General features: G+C 41.1%; 1 protein-coding gene across 2 annotated transcripts in view; it reads left to right on the top strand.

Annotated features, from left to right (window-relative positions):
- plxnd1 (plexin D1) overlaps positions 1 to 19,633 on the top strand; it is a 78,144-nt gene that overhangs the window by 35,642 nt on the left and 22,869 nt on the right. The window contains exons 13-19 of one of the 2 annotated variants that reach the window (XM_087781181.1): positions 5,106 to 5,251; positions 10,249 to 10,354; positions 12,385 to 12,524; positions 12,601 to 12,780; positions 12,855 to 12,939; positions 13,003 to 13,278; positions 16,773 to 16,922. In XM_087781181.1, the coding sequence (XP_087637307.1) occupies positions 5,106 to 5,251; positions 10,249 to 10,354; positions 12,385 to 12,524; positions 12,601 to 12,780; positions 12,855 to 12,939; positions 13,003 to 13,278; positions 16,773 to 16,922 (1,083 nt within the window). Of the gene's footprint in view, positions 1 to 5,105; positions 5,252 to 10,248; positions 10,355 to 12,384; positions 12,525 to 12,600; positions 12,781 to 12,854; positions 13,279 to 16,772; positions 16,923 to 19,633 lie in introns of both variants that reach the window. The other variant, XM_087781180.1, reaches the window with a different exon arrangement.

Here is a 19,633-nt window from a genome sequence, read left to right as displayed (position 1 = left end):
ATATACAGATGATACACTGAAATATCAAACATTTTTTGCCTGTAAAATGGCAGTAACACGACAAGATTAAAAAATGACCATGAAACATCTCTTTTTCCTTCAACATTCAGATCTGTCTATCTCGCTCTTCTGCTAGAGCGCCTCCCGGAGGCAGTTAACCTGTAGTAATCTATAGATTGAACCCAACGGATTATACAATTAAGAAGCTAATCTGTGTAAAAGATAAAGCAGTGGCTCAGATAATGACAATTTGCTATTTAAATAAAAACACCTGTATTCAGATGTGAAACTTTTTCTTTTTGAACTTCAGATAAGGGTTCCCATCAACACCTGCTTTCAAAAAAAGTAACTCCCTCAAAGGTTATTTTAACACATCAAAATTAAAGTATATTATTAGTAGGTATGTGTATTGACAGGAATCTGGTGTTACAATACGTATCATGATACAGGGACAACAAAACGATATATTGTGACATCTGTAGGGTGACAGAATTTAAAAAATGTTACTGCTTTAATTTGTTTTGAAACCAAAATATGTACAAACAGATTAAAAAGCTGATGGTGTCGACTGTATCCTCTGGTCCTCAGTCATCTTACAGGATTTCATTGTTGCTTGAGGTGTGGAGGACGTAATAACTGCCAGAGGTTTAACTGCAACACAAAAATGAAGAAATGCGGTGGTATTTGCATGTTAATTGTTAATTGAAAAATTGAAATATTAAATATTAAACACACTTTATTGAACTGTACCCAATATAAAATGGGATTTGAAAGCAAAAAAATTGATATATTTTAGACCTGTACATGTGCTTGTACTTAAGTATGCTTTCATCAGCAGTATCGTTTTCTTGAGAAGAATATTTCCTTTTTTTTTTCTTCCTCTGAATCTGCTTGCTCATCAGTTAATAACGGCATGACAAGCTGAAAGATGATGTCTCGCTAGATCAAAGCCAGATTCGGATCTTCTGGACAAGTCCAGGAACGAAACCATCTAATGTATTCATCTTCTCCACCGGCTATTAATCACCGGCTTCATCTTAATTAAAAAGTATCTCGCGGACTTCATTTTCATAATGATATTCATTTGATTGTCCGAAGCTGTAATGGGATTGTTTTCTTAATTCTATCTGGCCGTCCTCAGTTAGACGGTCATGGGAAGCACGGCTCACATGAGACCCAGTCGGCCTGAACTTCCTGTAGATAAAAAACCTGGGCTGCCCAGGAGAATAAGCAAACAGAACAAACCGATCCAGCTCTCTCTCTCTTTCTTTTGGTCCCTCTATCGCTCGCCCTGCTACACACACAAGCACGGACAGACTCACAATCTAACAAACAAACCGGCCATATTGAAGCATTCCTGATTATCCTTCATTCTTTGTAGCTGTCAGTACACTGTGACTAACAGGATGCGAGAGTGACTTCTTACGGGACTGAAGTTAGCTGGACTCAGAAAAGGGGGAGGAGGGTGGTTGGTGGTAAGAGGGGGGGGGGGTGCATTGTTGCACTACACACCCACCTCCCATCTCAGGGGGGACGGCGACGGCAGAAAAATCGGCTGTGGTTACGTGGGTTTGTGATGCAACGCTTTGGCAGCCCCGGTTTTTCCCACAGCGCACAGAAGGGGTTAAAGCCCGAGTGCTTGGGAAAAGATCAACCGTCCACGAGGATTCTGCTGCACATCAGCCCTTTGTTCTGAAGACGCTGCACGCTTTGTCACTGAAAATCACCGTCACGCAATAGTTTCACTGACGTAGGTGGATTTTTGTTACGCCTTGACCGCCCGATTGTTGAAACATCCTAATTGCATATGTTGACAATGGAGACAGTTGTTATCTTAAGGCCTTTTTTTAAATGTTCCTCCGTGTGGGCTTGAACAAAAGATAAAAACCACATTGATTGGGCGTCCAAAACAGGATGTTCCCAAACATAGTTTATCCATGACATGAAAAGAAAAAAAAGGAAGACGGTAAGATCTGAGCTGAAAATAGTTAAAGGGAGCGATGGTGTTGCGTGGCGAGATACCCTTTCCTGTTTTTGTCCTGCTATCTCCATTAGGTTGGTGCCAATGATGTCTTTGTCTAGAAATATAAAAGCTAGAAAACAATGGTAATAAATAAATACTTGAGGGAAAAACATCATTGACAAAGCTCCTTTTTTTTGTTGTTTACACCACTCTAAATGCCTCGATGAAAACAGGAACTAACATCTCAATCTTCTCCATTGCCCTCTTCTGATGAAAGATTTTGAAATGACTTGTCAACTTCCAATACAAAGCGAAGCCCCCGCAGAACGTAACACATGGTTTTTATTAGCCTGCGGGTCCTTTAGTTCAGGTTTTACAGCTGCGAAGTACAATACTTGAGAAATACATGAGCTCACTTTGTCTTCAGATGCATTACATAGATCCCAAAGTCCTCTTGGTGGTTTTTTTTTCTCGCTCAGACACATTCTGTGATGTCCCTGAAGGCTTGGCAGTCTTTGTGCCTTTAAATCAAGACGGCGAGACTTGTAAGAGGTGTAAATGAACAGCGTTGCCAGCTGATGTTGCTGTCAGCGCTCGCTGGCACCGCCGAGACACCCTTGATGATCTAAGACGCGCGGCGATAATAAATAACTTCAGCTGGGGTCCGGGTTGCTTTGGTGGTGTCTAGAATGCCACATTTTTTTGCGCGAATATATGTGTTCGCACATGGAATCGGAGGTGGTAAAAATACATGACGTGCGGCTCCCAAGAATGCGTCTTTGCGGTTTTGTAAACCAGCGTTACGAATGTTTCTTGAGTAAACACCGGGTGGTCACCCTTAAATCTACAAACCCAATCCGACCGCAGAAACATCTGCACGGTTTCCCCGTGGCCCTAATCATCGCCCGTGTTATTTCAGCGTCCATCAGATGATATTAAAATAAACATTTCTCAACCAGGTTCTGCTAAAAAAAATGCCAATATCCGAACCCTCTTCTGTGGGAATCCGGTGTCATTTCTTTCAGCCCGGCAGACGCAGCAGCTGTTCAGGGACCCGCGGCTACGAGACGGCTCATATATTGTCTGCTAAATTGAAAGCTCTTAAGGCAACTCATGAATCAACAATTAATTACGACCACCTTGTGTTGTCAGGGCTACACGTATCCACACGCCCGTGTTGATGCAATGAGTGTGTATGCTTGAAGAGATGCTGAGGTAAACTCGTGATTCAGCCCCGATGCTTAGATTTCCTCCCCTTGTTATCTGCCACCATATAAAGGGATTTAATACTATTTATCTCTAAACTGAGACAGCATTACTCTGATGTTAGCCATTGTATGATTTAAGGGCGGGTAAAATGTTTGCTCGCTGAAAAAATAGAAATGGCTTGAAAAGGAATGACAAACATGATTTTTAAAACATGAATTAAAAGATAATGTAAATTCAGGTTGATTATGGGTGTTATTTCTGTAGGTTGCAAAAGCCACAGATATATTTATTATTTAGTAAGTAAAAATTCGATTGAAATTAGAATTGTTTCTTTTTTTAACATGTTGTGACCCAGAGACAACACAAGGGATACGACAAACACATTTTTCTTTGGACCTTCGGGTCACCTTGACCCTGAGATAACACAGGGGTTAAGTGAGGTCTTCTATTTGCAACTCCTTACAAATGATGAAAACCTTACCTTAATTCTGGAATTCTCCTTAACATTAACAATTTAATTCGATTTTAAATTGACCTGATCAAATATCCTTCCCCTTTAAAAACTTCACTCAGAGGTCAGTAGTTTAGATGCTATTTTGATTGTAAATGACCAGGCACAAACCTACTATTTAATATATAGATAGATGAATTTCGATTTTTAGAAGATAGCATATAGCCTCTCTAATAAGGATGTAAGCTGGTTGCCTCCCAGTAGGGCAGACCTGGGGACGGTACGGCCCTTTGACTCTTTTTAATGTGGCCCTCAAGAGGTGAAACTGTTTTATTTTCCTATTTATCACAAGTTAAACTCTTATTACGACTATAGGGTTTCTTTTTTTTAATGTTTTTATTTTTTGTGAATAGTTATTGCCCATCCAAAATATTTAAATTACTATTTAAAATTATATATTCAATATATCAATATATTTAAGCATTTAGCTTCTTTATTTGTTGCTGGATGACTCCTCACAACTGAATAAAATGTGGCCCCTGAGGACCTTTAATTGCCCACACCTGCAGGACTGAGGTGTTCTCCAGCAGACCTGGCCAAAGTCCGAGTTGAGGCGGACATATTGGCAATTATATACTTTGACTTGATTCTAGGATCAATGCCAGTTTGTTCTGTAAATCTATATCTATAGGTAGCTAACTCAACGACAAGCTTTACGAATGTTTTAAAGGCATGCGTTTCCATGGTGATATATTCGGCTCGCAACAGTCAAAATATTAGGTTTGAACGATTCAAAAAATAAAAGAAGCGAAATGTAATAATGGGATTCAAAAAAACGAATAGCATAGTAAATTCCCTTGACACCTGACATGCGGCGCCAGCTCCAAAAAACTAGTTGGAGTTCCTTACCCTAAACAGAATGTAACCAGAGCGAAGAATTGAAGAGTGAATCCAAAATAATTTGACAACAGTCATTTAAATAGATGAAAAGGAAAGAGCGGCACGCATTAATTCCCCCCGCTAAGCTTGGCTCTCGCACCACCACCACCACCAGCGTTCCCTTCTCCCCTCGACACCCCGAGTTTTCCCAAAATTGCCTCCACACTCGTGCGCCATTCTGCACGGCTCTCCACCTCGCCTCTCAACGCACTCTCTCAGTCTCTTGTGGGGATGTGAAGGGGGCTCTTAGGCTGCTCTTTATTTGCATGTGCTGGAGAGGATTAGAGGCTGACGATTCTCCGACTCTTGCCTAAGAGCCTCCTTTTGTGTTTTCGTGTCTGTGCTCGCGTACCTGAAGCGTGTGTCCATACAATTAGATCTCCGGCACTAAGACGAGTAACTGCATGTCCTTATCTCATGTCAGCGTCAGTGACGGCATTCTGGAACACTCAATCAGTTTTTTTTTATCTTCCCACTCTTGGTGTAGGGTCTTCATTAGTTCACGGCGTTCCTTTCTTCAAACCCTGTAATTTCTCTCATCAGATCTCGCCCCTGAGGGGTCCGACGGAGGGCGGCACACATCTGACGGTGCAGGGCAGGAACCTGGGCCGCAGGGCGGGAGCGGTAAAAGTCTCCATCGGCGACGAACCGTGTAGCATCCTGCCCGAACTGTACACCGTCTCCCAAGAGTAAGTGCCGCTTTTCATTCACGACTCCAGGTGTTTTTTTTCCTCTTCTTCCCAATGTTGAAACTTTTCTTTAATTGTGGCTTGAGATGAGCAACAGTTGTGCGGTCGTGATCGTCGAGAGTGTTTCGCAGCGACTCTGCAGGCGGCGTGACAGGTAGAAGAAGAAGAAGTAATTGGGAGAATTGTCACAGTTAATTAACCGAAGAGGATTTTTCGTTACATCTTAGTTCTGAAGGCTGTTTGACACCTGAGCTCTCAGAGAAGACAACAAAAGAAAAAAGCGAGCGGCGGATGTTTGTTTATACTTTCTTGTTTGTAGACTCGCCGAGTCATTAGAAAACCCATAGGAGGTGCTTTTTGAATTTCAAATAAATGTAATTTGATTAAGAAGTTTGCGGCAATGAAGCAACCGCATCATATTCACTTTAATTAATGCACTATTTTGGAGGTATTTCCTTGAAAAAGTAAGATTTGAATATAGTTTTTTTAATGGAAAATAAATGTTGATTGAGTATAGTACAGATTTGATCGTGAGAGGCTATAAATCCGAGAAGTTATCATAGTTTATCTCCCTGTTATCATCTTTCTTCATTTATATAAAACATATTTCTGCCAAGGAAATACTCTGGATATGGTGATAATAGGACAAAGCGCAGATGATTACATTTTGGTGGTGATCTGGATAACCATCTGGAAACACAAATCACATAATTGTCTTTCTGAGCCGCAGCCAGGAACCCCGCTCGCTCCATCGTGTTGTGCGAGCGAGTCTGAGAATGCTACTGCCCCCTGCTGTACCATCAGACTCATTGCTAGCCATGGTATTTCAAATGCTAAAAAAAAAGTATTTAATCATGTATATTAAATAAATGCAGGGCATTCACTTTAAATTAAATATAGAAAATACTATCTTATACTATCACAAGTCTTTTAGGTGTAATATTTCAAAGAATGCTCAATAATTCATTATTTTATAACAAAATTATATTTAAAAAGGCTTCATCGTTGACTCTCAATTAAGAGAATATGCTATAACGTTAAATACAGTTGATATCAAAATAGACTGAGTTCAATGCTTCATCTTTCACATCTAACCCATCTGGTTATTTTAAGCAACAAAGCTACATGTTTTATTTTATCTACATTTTTTTTTTAACACCACCTTTAAACGTGCCCTTGTCTGCCGTCCTCTCCTGCACCACAATCTTTGTTTATTGCCTCTTTCATGTCTTGGAAAAATTAGCATGTCTACAGTTTAGTTTTCATGTATTCATGAGGGCTATTTGTGCTAAAATTATTATGCAGCACACTTCTCATTTTAAATGACTCCATCGCCATTCCTCTGCTGCACAGGGACCATCACACTGTCACCATGGAGACGGCAAGACCCCGGCTCTGACACCGGGAGAACATAACTTTACAATTACAACCCCAACTTCCATCCCGGTATCTGTGATGTTCCAATGAATGGAACTATTTATCTGGTTGTGCTCCACTGGAGCCAATCATTATTTAAAGACCAGGCGCGAGGGGGGTGACCTGCAGGTCTTACCTGTCACTCCCGTCGCCTCGCACTCTTCTCCCGAACCCCTCTGACGAAATATGATTCGTTGTTTTGCACAGATCTAATCTCCCGGTAACCGTTCCTCATTGGCTGTTGTAACCGGTGTTTATGATAACAAAGCTATACCCTTGATACAGGACATGCGGGAGACAAATCATAACATGTCAGCGGGCGCTCCTGAGTCAGCGCATCCGTGTGTGTGTGTGTGTGTTTGATTTGATTAGATCCGATCCCATCTCTTACCTTAAAGCACTCGCCGTCAACCCTTTACAATGATAGAAATCTAATCCCGAGCTATTCATCCGTTATTACGTCTAAATAGAGCAGTAGATCAGCCTAATAAATCACGGCGGACAGCTCGACACGAGGCGAAAAGGGTGGCGAGATAGGTGTGCCCCCGGGGGTCAAAGTTCACATCTGGGTGCCAAAAAAAAAAGGGGTGAATTTGAAGCCTTTAAGACACGGCGCGGCGTGTCAACTATTTGAATGAATGGCAACGGTCGGTCCTCAGCACACCTCATTTACTGAAGTGATCCTCTAGAATAATCAGCGTCTCTTGGCCGCCATCATGCTCGCCCCCTGGTGGCCTCCGCCCCCGCGCCCCCCCACCAGCAGGATTCAGACAAGACACTTGATTGTTGATCACATGAGGAAGTGATGTGGCTTTGCAGACCTAAAAGTCATCCCAGCGGCAAGTGGGAGGGATGGGAGTGGGGTGGGCTGGTGTGCTGGAATGTGTAGCAGGGGTCGATCTATTCTCGTACTCCTGATCACTTTGCATTACCGTCACACGCCCGCCTCGACGGCAACGGGCGGACTTCCATCACAGCCTCCCGCTGATATCTCTCTTCCGTCTCCCCCCCATTCATGAAATATTTTCAGTATAAAATAATCCCGACTGCCGAAAAGCAATCTGTGAGACGAACGCCTTTTCAATGCTTCTGTCTGGATCGAATTAAGCCTGGAGCAGCACAGACTGGTTCGGGCTGATTCAAGCCCCAATTTATCTTGTGTCACCTTTTGTCATGTTTCATTTCCTTTGTCCTTTATTCTCAAAATCAGATCTTTGGAAATGATTCTGGCGCTAGCAGGTGTGTGATCTCCCTTTGTTGGCATGTGAGTGACAGGATGATAATTAAAGTGTAATGACATACTTTACCTGACGCTCCTGTGCTTAATGAGCAGAAAAGTAGACCACATCAACAGATGGCTTGTTTTGGAACGTAATAATCGTTCTTTTTTTTTTTTTTAATTGGCTGTTTGTAAATGCTACATTGGTTTGTGCATGGATTGAATTCACGCTAAAACGTTTAGAGTTTTAGATTCAAAATTCACTCATTTTCTACTCACCCTCTTGTTGACTAAGAGTTGGGATTATTTTCAGAGCAATCTGTTCCTTTTGAGAGTTATATAGATAAAATGTATGTTTATTTTAGTGTAGTGACTGGAGCTCAGTTGTCTTGGGTTTTCTAAAAAGACAAACTTAAAAACATCCAAATACCTCCATACTGCTCGTCTATAACGTCCTTCTTGTATTGAAGCCTTGACATGAGGAATAGCTCCATAAAAAGTTAAATAAATCGATATTTTCGCAGAAGTATAGCTCCAGGTAAATATTGCGAGCGTTTCCAGTGTAGACAGTAGACTGTATGATCTCTTAAAGGGCTCGAGATATATACCCAGAGTACTTCCTGTATGTATCGCTTGCTATTCTTTAAACTTCTGCTACAAACAAACTTAAAATATAGACTTATTTACGGTTTTCCAGAACAATTGATGGTGCTTCAATACAAGATGGACGTTACAGACGAGCAGTATGGAGGTATTTGGATGTTTTTAAGTTTGTCTTTTTGGACGAAGATGGACATGGAAGACATCTGAGCTCCAGTCGCTACATTCAATTTTTTCTTATAACTTTAAAAAAAGAACATAGTCCTAAAGTAATTCCAACCCTTGGTCGACATGATATTGACTAGAAAACGAGTGGAATCTGAATTTTGGGTGAACTTTCACTTTATGTTGGAAACATTTTGACTTTTGGAAACGGAGCGGCTGTTTCGCTCTGGACATTTTCCCCCCCGAATATCTGTAGCCCAGATTGATTTTGCAGCATATTTTTCCTGGTCCTCCTACACGAAACCACGTTTGTAAAAAAAAAAATCCCCGGATCACTAGCTGAGCGCTATGGCGGCGATATCACCAGGCAGCTGACTAAATAAACCGAGAGACTCAAGCTGGGAGGGGGATCTCATAAGGTGATAAAGGTTGTGTTTCGCCTCCGTGCATGTATCCCTGCGAGATCCCCCCGAACAGTAGATTTCTATTCCTCAGTACGCCAGCGTGTTGTTAATATGAGACGTCCCTGCAGAGTGTAGCGCTGATGACACAAGTTTAATCACAGCCGGGAGGGACTGGAACAAGCCGGCGCTGCTCCTTAATCTCCTCTGTGGTTAGACCCATGTGGTCCGAACTGTGTTGAACTTTACATCCTTTAGAATCTGATATCTGACAGCTTATTGGATTCCGCATATAAAAGCAATATGGCTGATGAATTAGGCCGGCATTGTCCAAATGTAATTACGTCTCTTTGTTTAGCAGTCTATGTGATCAAGATTGTTCTTTCCATTGTCCCTTTTCCATTCTTCATTTCAACATTAAAAATGAGGTCTCGAAAATGAATCGCAAGTGCTGCTTTTAGGCTGAAACACAAAGCTCGGTCGTATTGTTTCTGGCTCCCCTGGCGTCGGTGTGTAACTGTACTGTCGTAAAACCTCCGTTGCGCTACTGAAACACACCGCGTTTGTTTTCAAAACAAGATGAAGGATTTGTTGTGTCAGTTTCTAGTCTAAGTGAAAACACTCTTTCTGACCCACTTAAGTAGTTAAGTAAGTAAGTAAGTAATTATTTGTAAAGCGGCATTCTCAGACCAGGGTTTAAAAGGCCAAGTTAACATAAAGACAAACACAGCAGCCCCAAGAAAATTAAGATAAAGGCTGAACAAATATGAATGTCTTAAGTTTCTTGGAGAAGTCAGTAGATCCATCAAACACAGAGGGAGAGGAAAATTGTTCCAAAGCTTAGGCGCAACAGCTTGGAAAGATTTCTCTCCTCTGGTCCTGAAGTGTGTCAAGGAACCATCAGTAGATGATCCACAGACCTCAGAGCCCGAGCTGGGGTGTAAGGCTGGATCAGATCACTGATGTAAGGAGTAGCCTGACCATGAATAGATCTGAAAGTAAGAACCGGAATTTTATAATTGATCCTGAAAGAAACTGGCAGCCTGTGAAGAGTTTTAAGGATCGGGGAAATGTGAGTTCTCCTACTAGAGCGGGTCAGAAATCTGGCTGTGTCCCTGCACTTGGGTCGTCCAGATAATCTTGTCGTAAAGACAACTTTAAATTGAACTCGAGATCTTTTTTCTTGACTCCAACAGATTTGTGTGCGTCACCAATAAGGTCCCCCACGAGACGACCGACATCGTCCAAGTGGATGTGGAGCAGAGCGGGACAGGGGCCTCCAAAGAAAGCTTCTCATATTTGGTAAGTCCTACGCTCATCAATTGTCCTCCCGCTGATCCGTCCATCTCTCTCTCGCCACATTCTTCTGTTCTATCTCCTTCCCCACTGGGTAGGCCTTCTCGAGTGCGCCGACTGAGTGTTAGCAGATGCCTTTTTTATGACGCTAAGGAATGCATGTGTGTGGGAATCTTCAGACCTTTATCTGAGCCGCCAGTAAACACCATTGTCACTCTGCTCCCGCTGCCAAAAAAAACAAATATGACGCCCGTTGAAAAGTCCTGCTGCTCTGGTCAAAGAAAGTTGGCCAGCAGTGTGTTAATTGACCTCGACCCAATGGAAATACACATCCGTGAACAGTGTTTACTTTTGTTTATAGACAAAGACTTTTCTGTAATCTAGCGTTGAGTCCAAGAGTGATTCCTTAGAGAAATCATCCCAAATCGAGAAGCTTGGCCTGAAAACATGACGATGAAGTAAATCCAGGACAACAAACACTTCCTGGCGCCGGTTTCCAGAACTTCTCTGGTGATTCCTTGCACTAGTGTGGGATATATTCGAGGGGGAAACAGTGGTGGAGACAGGATGTGTGTCTTCTGCATCTCCTTCCTCAAACCTTGAGACGGAAACATCTGCCTCCTTACGCCCACTTTGACCCACAAACAATGGCTCCGTGCATATTGGGGAAGTGAATCCTGTCAGTGGTGATGGGAGGTTTCCGCCTTAAGCTCGGTTCATGTAGCGGATGGAAGATAAAAAAGCTGATGATGGTTTCTTCATCTTTGTTGACTGATTCACCGCCTGAAGATACTCTTCAACGTTTTTAATAATTAATAATTCTACTACTAATTCTACAACTGATCCTACTACTGCTTTTACTAATAATACTTATGCTACTACTTCTACTACTTCTTCCACTACTAATTATACTTCTACTGCTAAATATACAACTAATTCTACTACTTCTAGTACTACTTCTACTTCTACTACTACTTCTAGTACTACTTCTACTTTTAATACAACTTCTACTAATAACTCTACTACTTCTACTACTAATTCTACTACTTCTTCTACTCCCATTACGACTTCTACTACTACTTCTTCTACTCCCACTTGTACTTATTATTCTACTTCTACTATCACTTCTTCTACTTCTACTACAAATTATACTTTGTTCTTCTTCTTCCTTTTATTCTTTTCAAAATGTTTCTCTTTTTTTCAATGTTTTCACATCAGTCTGTCTCCTTTATGCCATCATTTCAACTGTTCCCACACATTTTTACTTCGAATACTTTCAAGCAATTTGGTTTACAGATTTAGCAGATTCAGAAATTCACACTGCATTTTCTTTCTAGTTTTATGAGTCTACGTGTTGCTCCTTGTGTTTCCGGTTTTATTGTGAAATCCGCTCCCTTCTGTGTCTGTGCTAGTATTACTTCCCCCCTGTCTGAGTAGTAATTGTTCCCAGCCGTGTCTCGTTAGTCCCGCCCCCAGGTGCTGCTGATTGCTCCCCTGTCTTCTTAAGCCCCCACTCTCTGTCACGTCTTTGTCTTGTAGTCACCAGTTTCTAGTACCTGCATCCTACCGCTAAGTATTCGTACCCTGTCTCTTACCCTTTTCCCAACCAAGACTCATTCCTGCCTTTGTGTTATTCGACCTGTTTCTGCCCCTTGACGCCGAGTTTGCCTTACCCTTGTTATTGCCTCTTGTTGCCGATTACTGGACTGTTGGATTACGCCTTTGCCTTCCCCACGGAATAAAATCAAGTCTTTGCAATTTACCTCTGTGCCTGGGTTTCTCCATTCACCTTTGTGATAGCGCACTTGAAAGCATTTAATAAAAAATAAATAAAATAAAAAAAACGTATTAAAATCCGCAAAATAGTGTGTTAAATACAGTATTTGTTTTTAAATATAAATAATATTTCTTAAATTTTGAATTAGGAAAATGATTCTTTGATTTTCTTCCAATTTTGTTCAGGCAGCGAGCAGAAGTCAATCAGCTTTGCTCTTTATTTCGGAACAAAGAACTAAGTCCATTTCTGTGACATGCAGGTTCCAAAGCTGCTGACCTTGGAGCCCAGCAAGGGATCCCGCGCCGGAGGAACAAGAGTGTTGATCACCGGAGAACACTTGAGCATCGGCTCTCAGGTCAGAGTGCGGGTCAACAGAACACTGGAGTGCATCATCACAGAGTGAGTCCCCGCCTGTTTTTTTTCCACTACCCTCTATGAACTTACAAGTTGACTTTGATTCGTTTTTTTTTATCAGGCAAAGTGATGAGTCCATCGAGTGCACGATGCCTCCGGCGACGCACACAAACATGGAGTCCGTGCCAGTTTGTGTGGAGTTTGAGAACCTTCCCTGCCAGAGTGATAACCTCAGCACATCCTATATTTACGAGAAGAATCCCACCATCAGCTTAATCCACCCCAAAAAGAGCTACCTCAGGTAGCCCCCCCCCCCTCTAAAATATATTTCTCCCTTTAACACCTTCTTATATCGTCATGATCTTTATGTTCTAGTGGTGGCAGGACCATCACAGTTCAGGGTCAGGGCTTCGACCTGGTCCAGAGTGTTGTCATGCAAGTGCTGGAGATCGGACAGACGGTGAGTCACCCCGACTATAAACGTCTACAGGATGACCCTGAAGCTTTTCGTTCTTCCTTTCAGCCATGCCAGGTCCTCTCCCCCTCCAGGATCAGCTGCCCGTCGCTGCCGTCCACACAGTCCCAGCAGACCACTGTGCAGTTCTTCTTGAACGGTATCCTCTACACGGGAGACTCCCCCTACTCCGCTGATGAGGATCTGGAAGACGACGAGGAGGAGGAGGAGACGCAGAAAGGTCACTTCCAGTTGGATTACGTGGAAGATCCTCAGTTCTTTACGGCCAATAAGGAGAAGCTCATTAAACATCACCCCGGGGAGCAGCTCACGCTCATCATCAATGTGAGTAAAACGAGAGGTTCAGGCGATTGCTGCTATTTTAGACCCTTTACTTCTACCTTCACGTGTTTATTTATTTTAACCGTATCTCTGGCAGTTCACATCAGTGTCAATTAATATGTGGTTTACGCACATTTTCCGACAAGATTTCAGAGATATAAAGGAGCATTATTATTATTTCTGCCTCTTTTTCCAAACAAAATATTGACTTCGTAGTTATCTGATGTTCATGCCGTCTGGGTTTACGCCTTTAGCTGTTTATAAAAACCCATGCTATGAGCAAATGTATCCGTCATTTTTGCCATTAAATAACAGCTTTTAAAGAAAGCTTCAAAAACTTAAATTGACTCCATCAGCAAAACTATATGATTAATTTAAACTTTGAAACATATGTATAAAGGTTTGATGGTCACATGACACTTATAAGGTCTATTACAAGGTTTTTTTATCTTTATTTTTTTGTTTATTTTGTGTAGTATTACCGATAAGCCCCTGTGGTCTTTCCACTCTCGCAGAATGTCATAGCATAACGTAACATTTTCCAAATAATGTTCTAAATTTAACACTGTAAAACGACACACCTGGTTTCCAACTGGTCTCCCTCCCTCTCAGTGAACTCATCACTAAAGCTCAATACATCTTTAGCTAATAGTGACAGTTGTATATAACAGTAATAACCGTTATATAACTACCTGGACATGTGCTTTCAGAAGGTTTTTTTTGTAAATCTTCAGAAAGCATGATAAATTGAACGTCAAATCCTAGCCGATGAAACATGAATAGGAAGAGGTTTCATGCACCACTGGACACAAGTTTCCAGGTCAATAGAGTGTTGTGGTCGCAACTAGTATTTTTCATCTTCTGTATGAACGCCTGAAGACAACGAGCGGGATTCAAACACAGGGTTAGTGCAGCGTCTTGCATATCAAAACAAGATCCGTTTACATTGACTTCAGATCTTAAACAAAACTCAATTTCAAAAATTGATATTCCGTCACCATGTGACTCCTTCTCTCTCATCCCTGCAACCCCTCGTACAGAAGATTGACTCATCAAAGCTGGAGAAACAGACAAATAGATACGAAAAGATGTGGCGTTCGGTTTGTTTCAGGAATACGACGGTGCCCGTTCGTCTGTGTGGTCCGGGAACAGCCGACATGATTGATTCTATTTATTCATGTTTTGCATTGTGGCGTCAAATCCGCTGTCTTCTGGATGGATCAAGTGGTAACTCAGTGGGTCGTCCCCACGTTCCTGTGCTTTGGCTGATCTCAGCACCTGTCTTCACGAATTTGTCACCCTAAAGGGCTGCCAACTGTAACGTCGCACAACACACACACACACACACGTACTATGTGCGAACAGCAGGGACAGGGAAGTCTGAACTCAGTGCCACTTCCTCGTTAGTTGTTGTGTGTGTGTGTGTGTGTGTGTGTCAGGATGAGGCCACGACATGTCTCCGCAGGCGACTTTTCTGCGTCCTTCTGTTTCCGGATTTAAAATGTGCGGGACCTGGAGGGGAAGTCGGGTTAAGGGGAACAACTATTTGTTAAACAGGAGCTTGTTATAAAGTACCAGCATCAGCTGAAAAGTAGTCGTTCAGTAGCCTTTTCACACAAAAGAGCTAGAAGCGCTTAATGATAATATATATTTTTAACCTTGAATAAGGAGGACAATAGTCATTAATAAAAACAAAAAATTAAACTTTTGTTCTTCGTCTTCACCCCTGGAGAGTCGAGCAGTTGTCACGTTGCATAATGCAGTTGTGGAGTAAACTCCGCTTTTCTGTCGTGAATAATTCAATTAGAATCCCAGACCTTTTTTACTATGTGTTCACTTGAGTCTGTTGGGAGACGTTTGTTGACAAAGACCTGGGAGGTGGAATCCTGCAGAAGCGACAGTGGACCAGCCCCGAGGATGTAATCATAGCAGGCAGAACAACACCGCGGATAAACGCTCTTTTTTTTGTGCAAAAAGGGAAATTGCAATTTCTTTCTTCATCCACCGTAACCCCAATCCCTGCTGGTAATCATAATATTTTAGTGTTTGAGTTAATTGCGGAGATCATGGGATTAAAAAAAAAAAGGGGAGTCTTATGGGATATGAAACAAACGCGGTCAGATGATCAGACGAAGCTCAGAGCTAATGAGTGGAAGTTTTAAATGTCAGCTAAAAATAAATTGAAAAATACATTCCTGCAGGAGTAAATACAAGGATCAACAAAGCAGCGATGTGTAACTTCAATTGTGTTTATTTAAATAATGGTTTCATTTCAAACAGTCATATTTGAGCAGGAAAACGTGCAAACCAACTCATGTTTTCACAATATTCTGACACTAGGGGGAGCCAGAAACACTATTTGAAATGCTACAGTTTAAGCCTTAAATATGAAAATGAATAAATTAGGCCTAATGTTATAAATAACTGTTTTAAATTGTTATATCTGGTGATTAATTTTTTAAAAGGGGTTGTTTAAACACATGTTTTCAATATAAATTACTTTATTTATAAATTATATGTATTTTAATATTCTGAAGGACAAAACGTTTTCAAGAAAAGGATCAATTGAGGGCCACAATTTGAAATAAAAACGAGCGAAATAAGGGTTATGTCATTGAGTGGTTTGAATAAAAGTAAATTAAATCTTTAATGTGCTTCCATTTGACTCACCGTTCTGTCATAAAACAAAACCTTTTTTTACCTTTTTTGTTAATGATTATATATTTTGAAAACATATGTATGTATTTTGTATTTAATGTGCACAAGTGGCCCCTGGGTCACCCAGGTTCGTGTAAGCGAATAAAACAAAGAGTCTGGGGACAGATTAAAGATTAAATTAAATTTAAAATCAAATCATCTGAGAACTCATTTGGTTCATGCTCTGCTAATCTAGGGCTGACAAAGCCAATCCCATGACATCATCCTCAGGAAGTGCCCTCTCTCAACCACTGTCTAAAATATATATATCTCAATAAGAACCTTCTAAGGCTGCATGAAGACAGAAAAATCAAACTTCAAATTATCACCTTCACACGAGGGCAATGATGAAGTGTGTGTAGTGACATCACCGGGACATCTACAGGGTTAAATGATGGCGACGTTATGCAACGATTCTTGGTGACAAGTGAATTAATCTTCCGGAGTAGACTCAGTGGACTGGCTCTTTAATTAAGACGGAATTTATGGGAGGCAGACGTGTCCGAGGATGAACACGAAGGTGAAGGGATTAAAATGGCTGTCGCCCGGGCCGGCCCGGGGTGGAAGCCCTGAGAAAGTTATTCTGGGCCGAACTGTCAGACGGTTTGTTTGGAGAAAGCCAAGTCGACGTGAGAACGTCAGCGGGGATGTTTGCTGGTTTAAGCTGAACTCTCACCTAGAGTGGATAAGTTTTCTGCTGGTTTCCTCTGTGTGACGGCTGGTGTGTGAGTGTGAGATTATAGATGTGTCTATACGCTGTCATTTCCCAGCCTCTGACCAGCTGCGTGTCTGTGTTTCAGAAAGGACCAAACGGTCTGGAACTGACCCCGGATGAATACACCGTGATGATTGGCTCGTATCCATGCAACATCAGCTTCCACAACGATCAGTTATTCCACTGCACCATTAGTGGCCTGCTCAGCTCCAGTGATGGAGAAATGCCTGTCACCGTGAGTATGCAAATCACTCAGACCACAGGGAAATAAAAAGGCTTCCGTTCCACCGATCCGTCACACAAGTTCTGACATTTATAGCTCACCGAAATAGGTAGAAGGTCCTCCTCTTTTATTTTCCACTCCTATATTTAGTATAATGAAAAACCCAGTAGGTTTCAACATCTGGAGAAGACTGGAAGAGCTGATCCTTGAGTTGTAGCTTCCTGAAGGTTTCTAATGCAACCTCAGAAGTGAGGAGAAAAAATATTTTCATTTACCCTTATTATCAGATTATGATGATCATCGCAAAAACTATGACGACAACACGTCTTTATCACGCTAAATTAAATGCATCATGATAACTATAGTCAACTATATAAAGCAATAATAAGGCACAAGACAAAATGTCTCTGAATTCTTTTTGACTAATGCTAGAAAATAGTAAATTTAATTTGTTTAAATAAAGCATTGATAATCATGTTTCATTTTGTCATTAAGGGCTGTGTAATGTTAAGAATCTGGTGATATTATATACTGCGATATAGTGCATTACTTTAGGAACAATTTTTTTTTTTTCTTTTAAATAACTTAACTGCTTGTCTTGCTTTGTTTTAAAGCCAAAACGGGTCCAAATATCAGTCATTGCTGCTATTTTGCCATTTTTTTTGTTACGAAAAAATAATGAATGTTGCCAACTAGTGGCCGTGGGGATTAACTACAGCATAAAAATTAATAAACGCTGAAAATATTTGATTGTTAATTGTAGATGAAAAAAATTGAATTATTGTCTTTTATACAACTATAAAAACGATTAAAAAAAACAATGAATTGAAATTGCAAAGGGAAAAAAAAACATCTTTAATCTTAGATAATGATACAGTGGTATTGAATACAGCATATCAAATCACAGAGAGAAACTCAATTAAAATTAACAACAGACAATGTGGAGATTAATGTAGAATATTATAGTGGGTTTGTCTAAGACATGGTTGTCCAAAATTTTTTTAGAATACGGCCGCATTTGATGAAGTGAAAATGAACAGATAGTAATATAGATAGTAGTAGTTAATAGTGACGAATCATTCAAAATGTCCATCCTTACACCTGATAGGTAAAACTATTTTTATTATTAAGAAATATTATCAACATTAGACAGCTCACTTTGTCATTGTTGTTTTTTCAACTCGTGGGAGCTTGTCATAAGAAGCTTGTTTCCTTATAAATATATAGGAATTTAAATTTTTTAAATGTTGTGTATTTTTTGTCATCGGGTTCATACCGGTTATAACGTAGGCTGTGTAAAATAAAATGTTGATAACTTTTGTTGGCTATAACTTAATGACTCTAAATACATGATTTCCTGGACGAAAACTAGACTAAAATTTTAAACTTTTAGTCGACTGAAACTGGACATGAAGAAAAAGAGTTTTAATGTGACTAGAAATGAATTGTAAATGGAAAATCTAGACTAAAACTCAAAGTACAAACAAGGATGTCAAAAACAACATTAAGTAAAAGTGCTATTACCAAGTTAATTTGCTTGTCTAGCACAAAAATAGATAATTATTTTAGAGGAAAGATCTTTTTTTTAATGATGTGTTTAGAAAAATATTTATCTTACCTTTAACCTTTTAAGTTGAAGCGGCTACAAAGCTGTAGCTCAGTAAAAACGACTGCTTAATTTCCATGTGTTGGTGACACCCAAAACAACATCTCTATACAGGACGACGTATGTCGTTTCCACTACGCACAAGGTCGCAAGAGCTAAAGCGAGGATGACAAATAGCGCCACTGTCAGAAGAACGCGTCTGGATCTTCCATTATTACGTCTCTATATGTGCTCGTCTCTTTCATAATGATCCGGAACTACCATTCCCGCGGCTGTCACTTCGTGCCGTCGTGTCCGACAGAAAACATTTACCTTTCCCCGCGTTATCTCGCTAATCCTTCACTGTTGCATCTGTCACGACTGACAGTATCGGCAGCTAGATCTGGGGCCGCTTTATTCACTCATTATCTCGCCACTCGCCTTGTTTTGTCGCCTCTCCCCATCACAATTAAAGCTTCTTAATCAAGATGTAGCGCAGTCTTTTCGCCGCGCAGATAAAACAAGACACCCTGTTTCCTCTTCCCACGTTTTCCATCTGTTGTTTTTCCATTTTTTGGGGAGTTTTCTCTGATGGAGGCTTTATTGAAGCGAGGAGGAATCCATCCATATTTAAAACGATCTGGACTGGAGAGTGGTTTTTTGAAAAGAAAACGTCCTCGAAATAGACACTTTTAACGCGGCAGATTCCGTCCTGGCCTGGCGTGTATATCTCCTCTGTCTGTCTTCCAGGATGTTTGAAAATAAACACAATTAGCAAAGACATAAAGCGGGACCAAGGGTCAAATGAAATGTCATAACACTAATGGGTGGGCTGCCTCCACTTGAGCAGGCGGGATGATTTGTGTTCGACAGGAGCGTGAATAATGAGCGCTGGTGTGTTTTGTCTCGCTGCATTTTGAATACATACATATATCTGCTGATGGCTTTAAGTCATTTGTGTTACTCTGGTGGATCTATTTTTACACGCTGGTGTTTTGGCTTTGGAAGCCGAAGCCGCAGAAATTGATGCACGGAATGATTGTTTTCTGTAGCCTCGGCGAAACAGGAACACGGAACGAACCGCTGTTTCCCCTCCATTACACCGACCCCGGCCAGAAGAACGCCTCCTCGGTCTGGC

This window comes from Callionymus lyra, chromosome 19 (genome assembly GCF_982586985.1).
Source record: "Callionymus lyra chromosome 19, fCalLyr1.hap1.1, whole genome shotgun sequence".
Taxonomy (NCBI): domain Eukaryota; kingdom Metazoa; phylum Chordata; class Actinopteri; order Syngnathiformes; family Callionymidae; genus Callionymus; species Callionymus lyra.
This window is presented reverse-complemented; position numbering and strand designations above follow the sequence as displayed.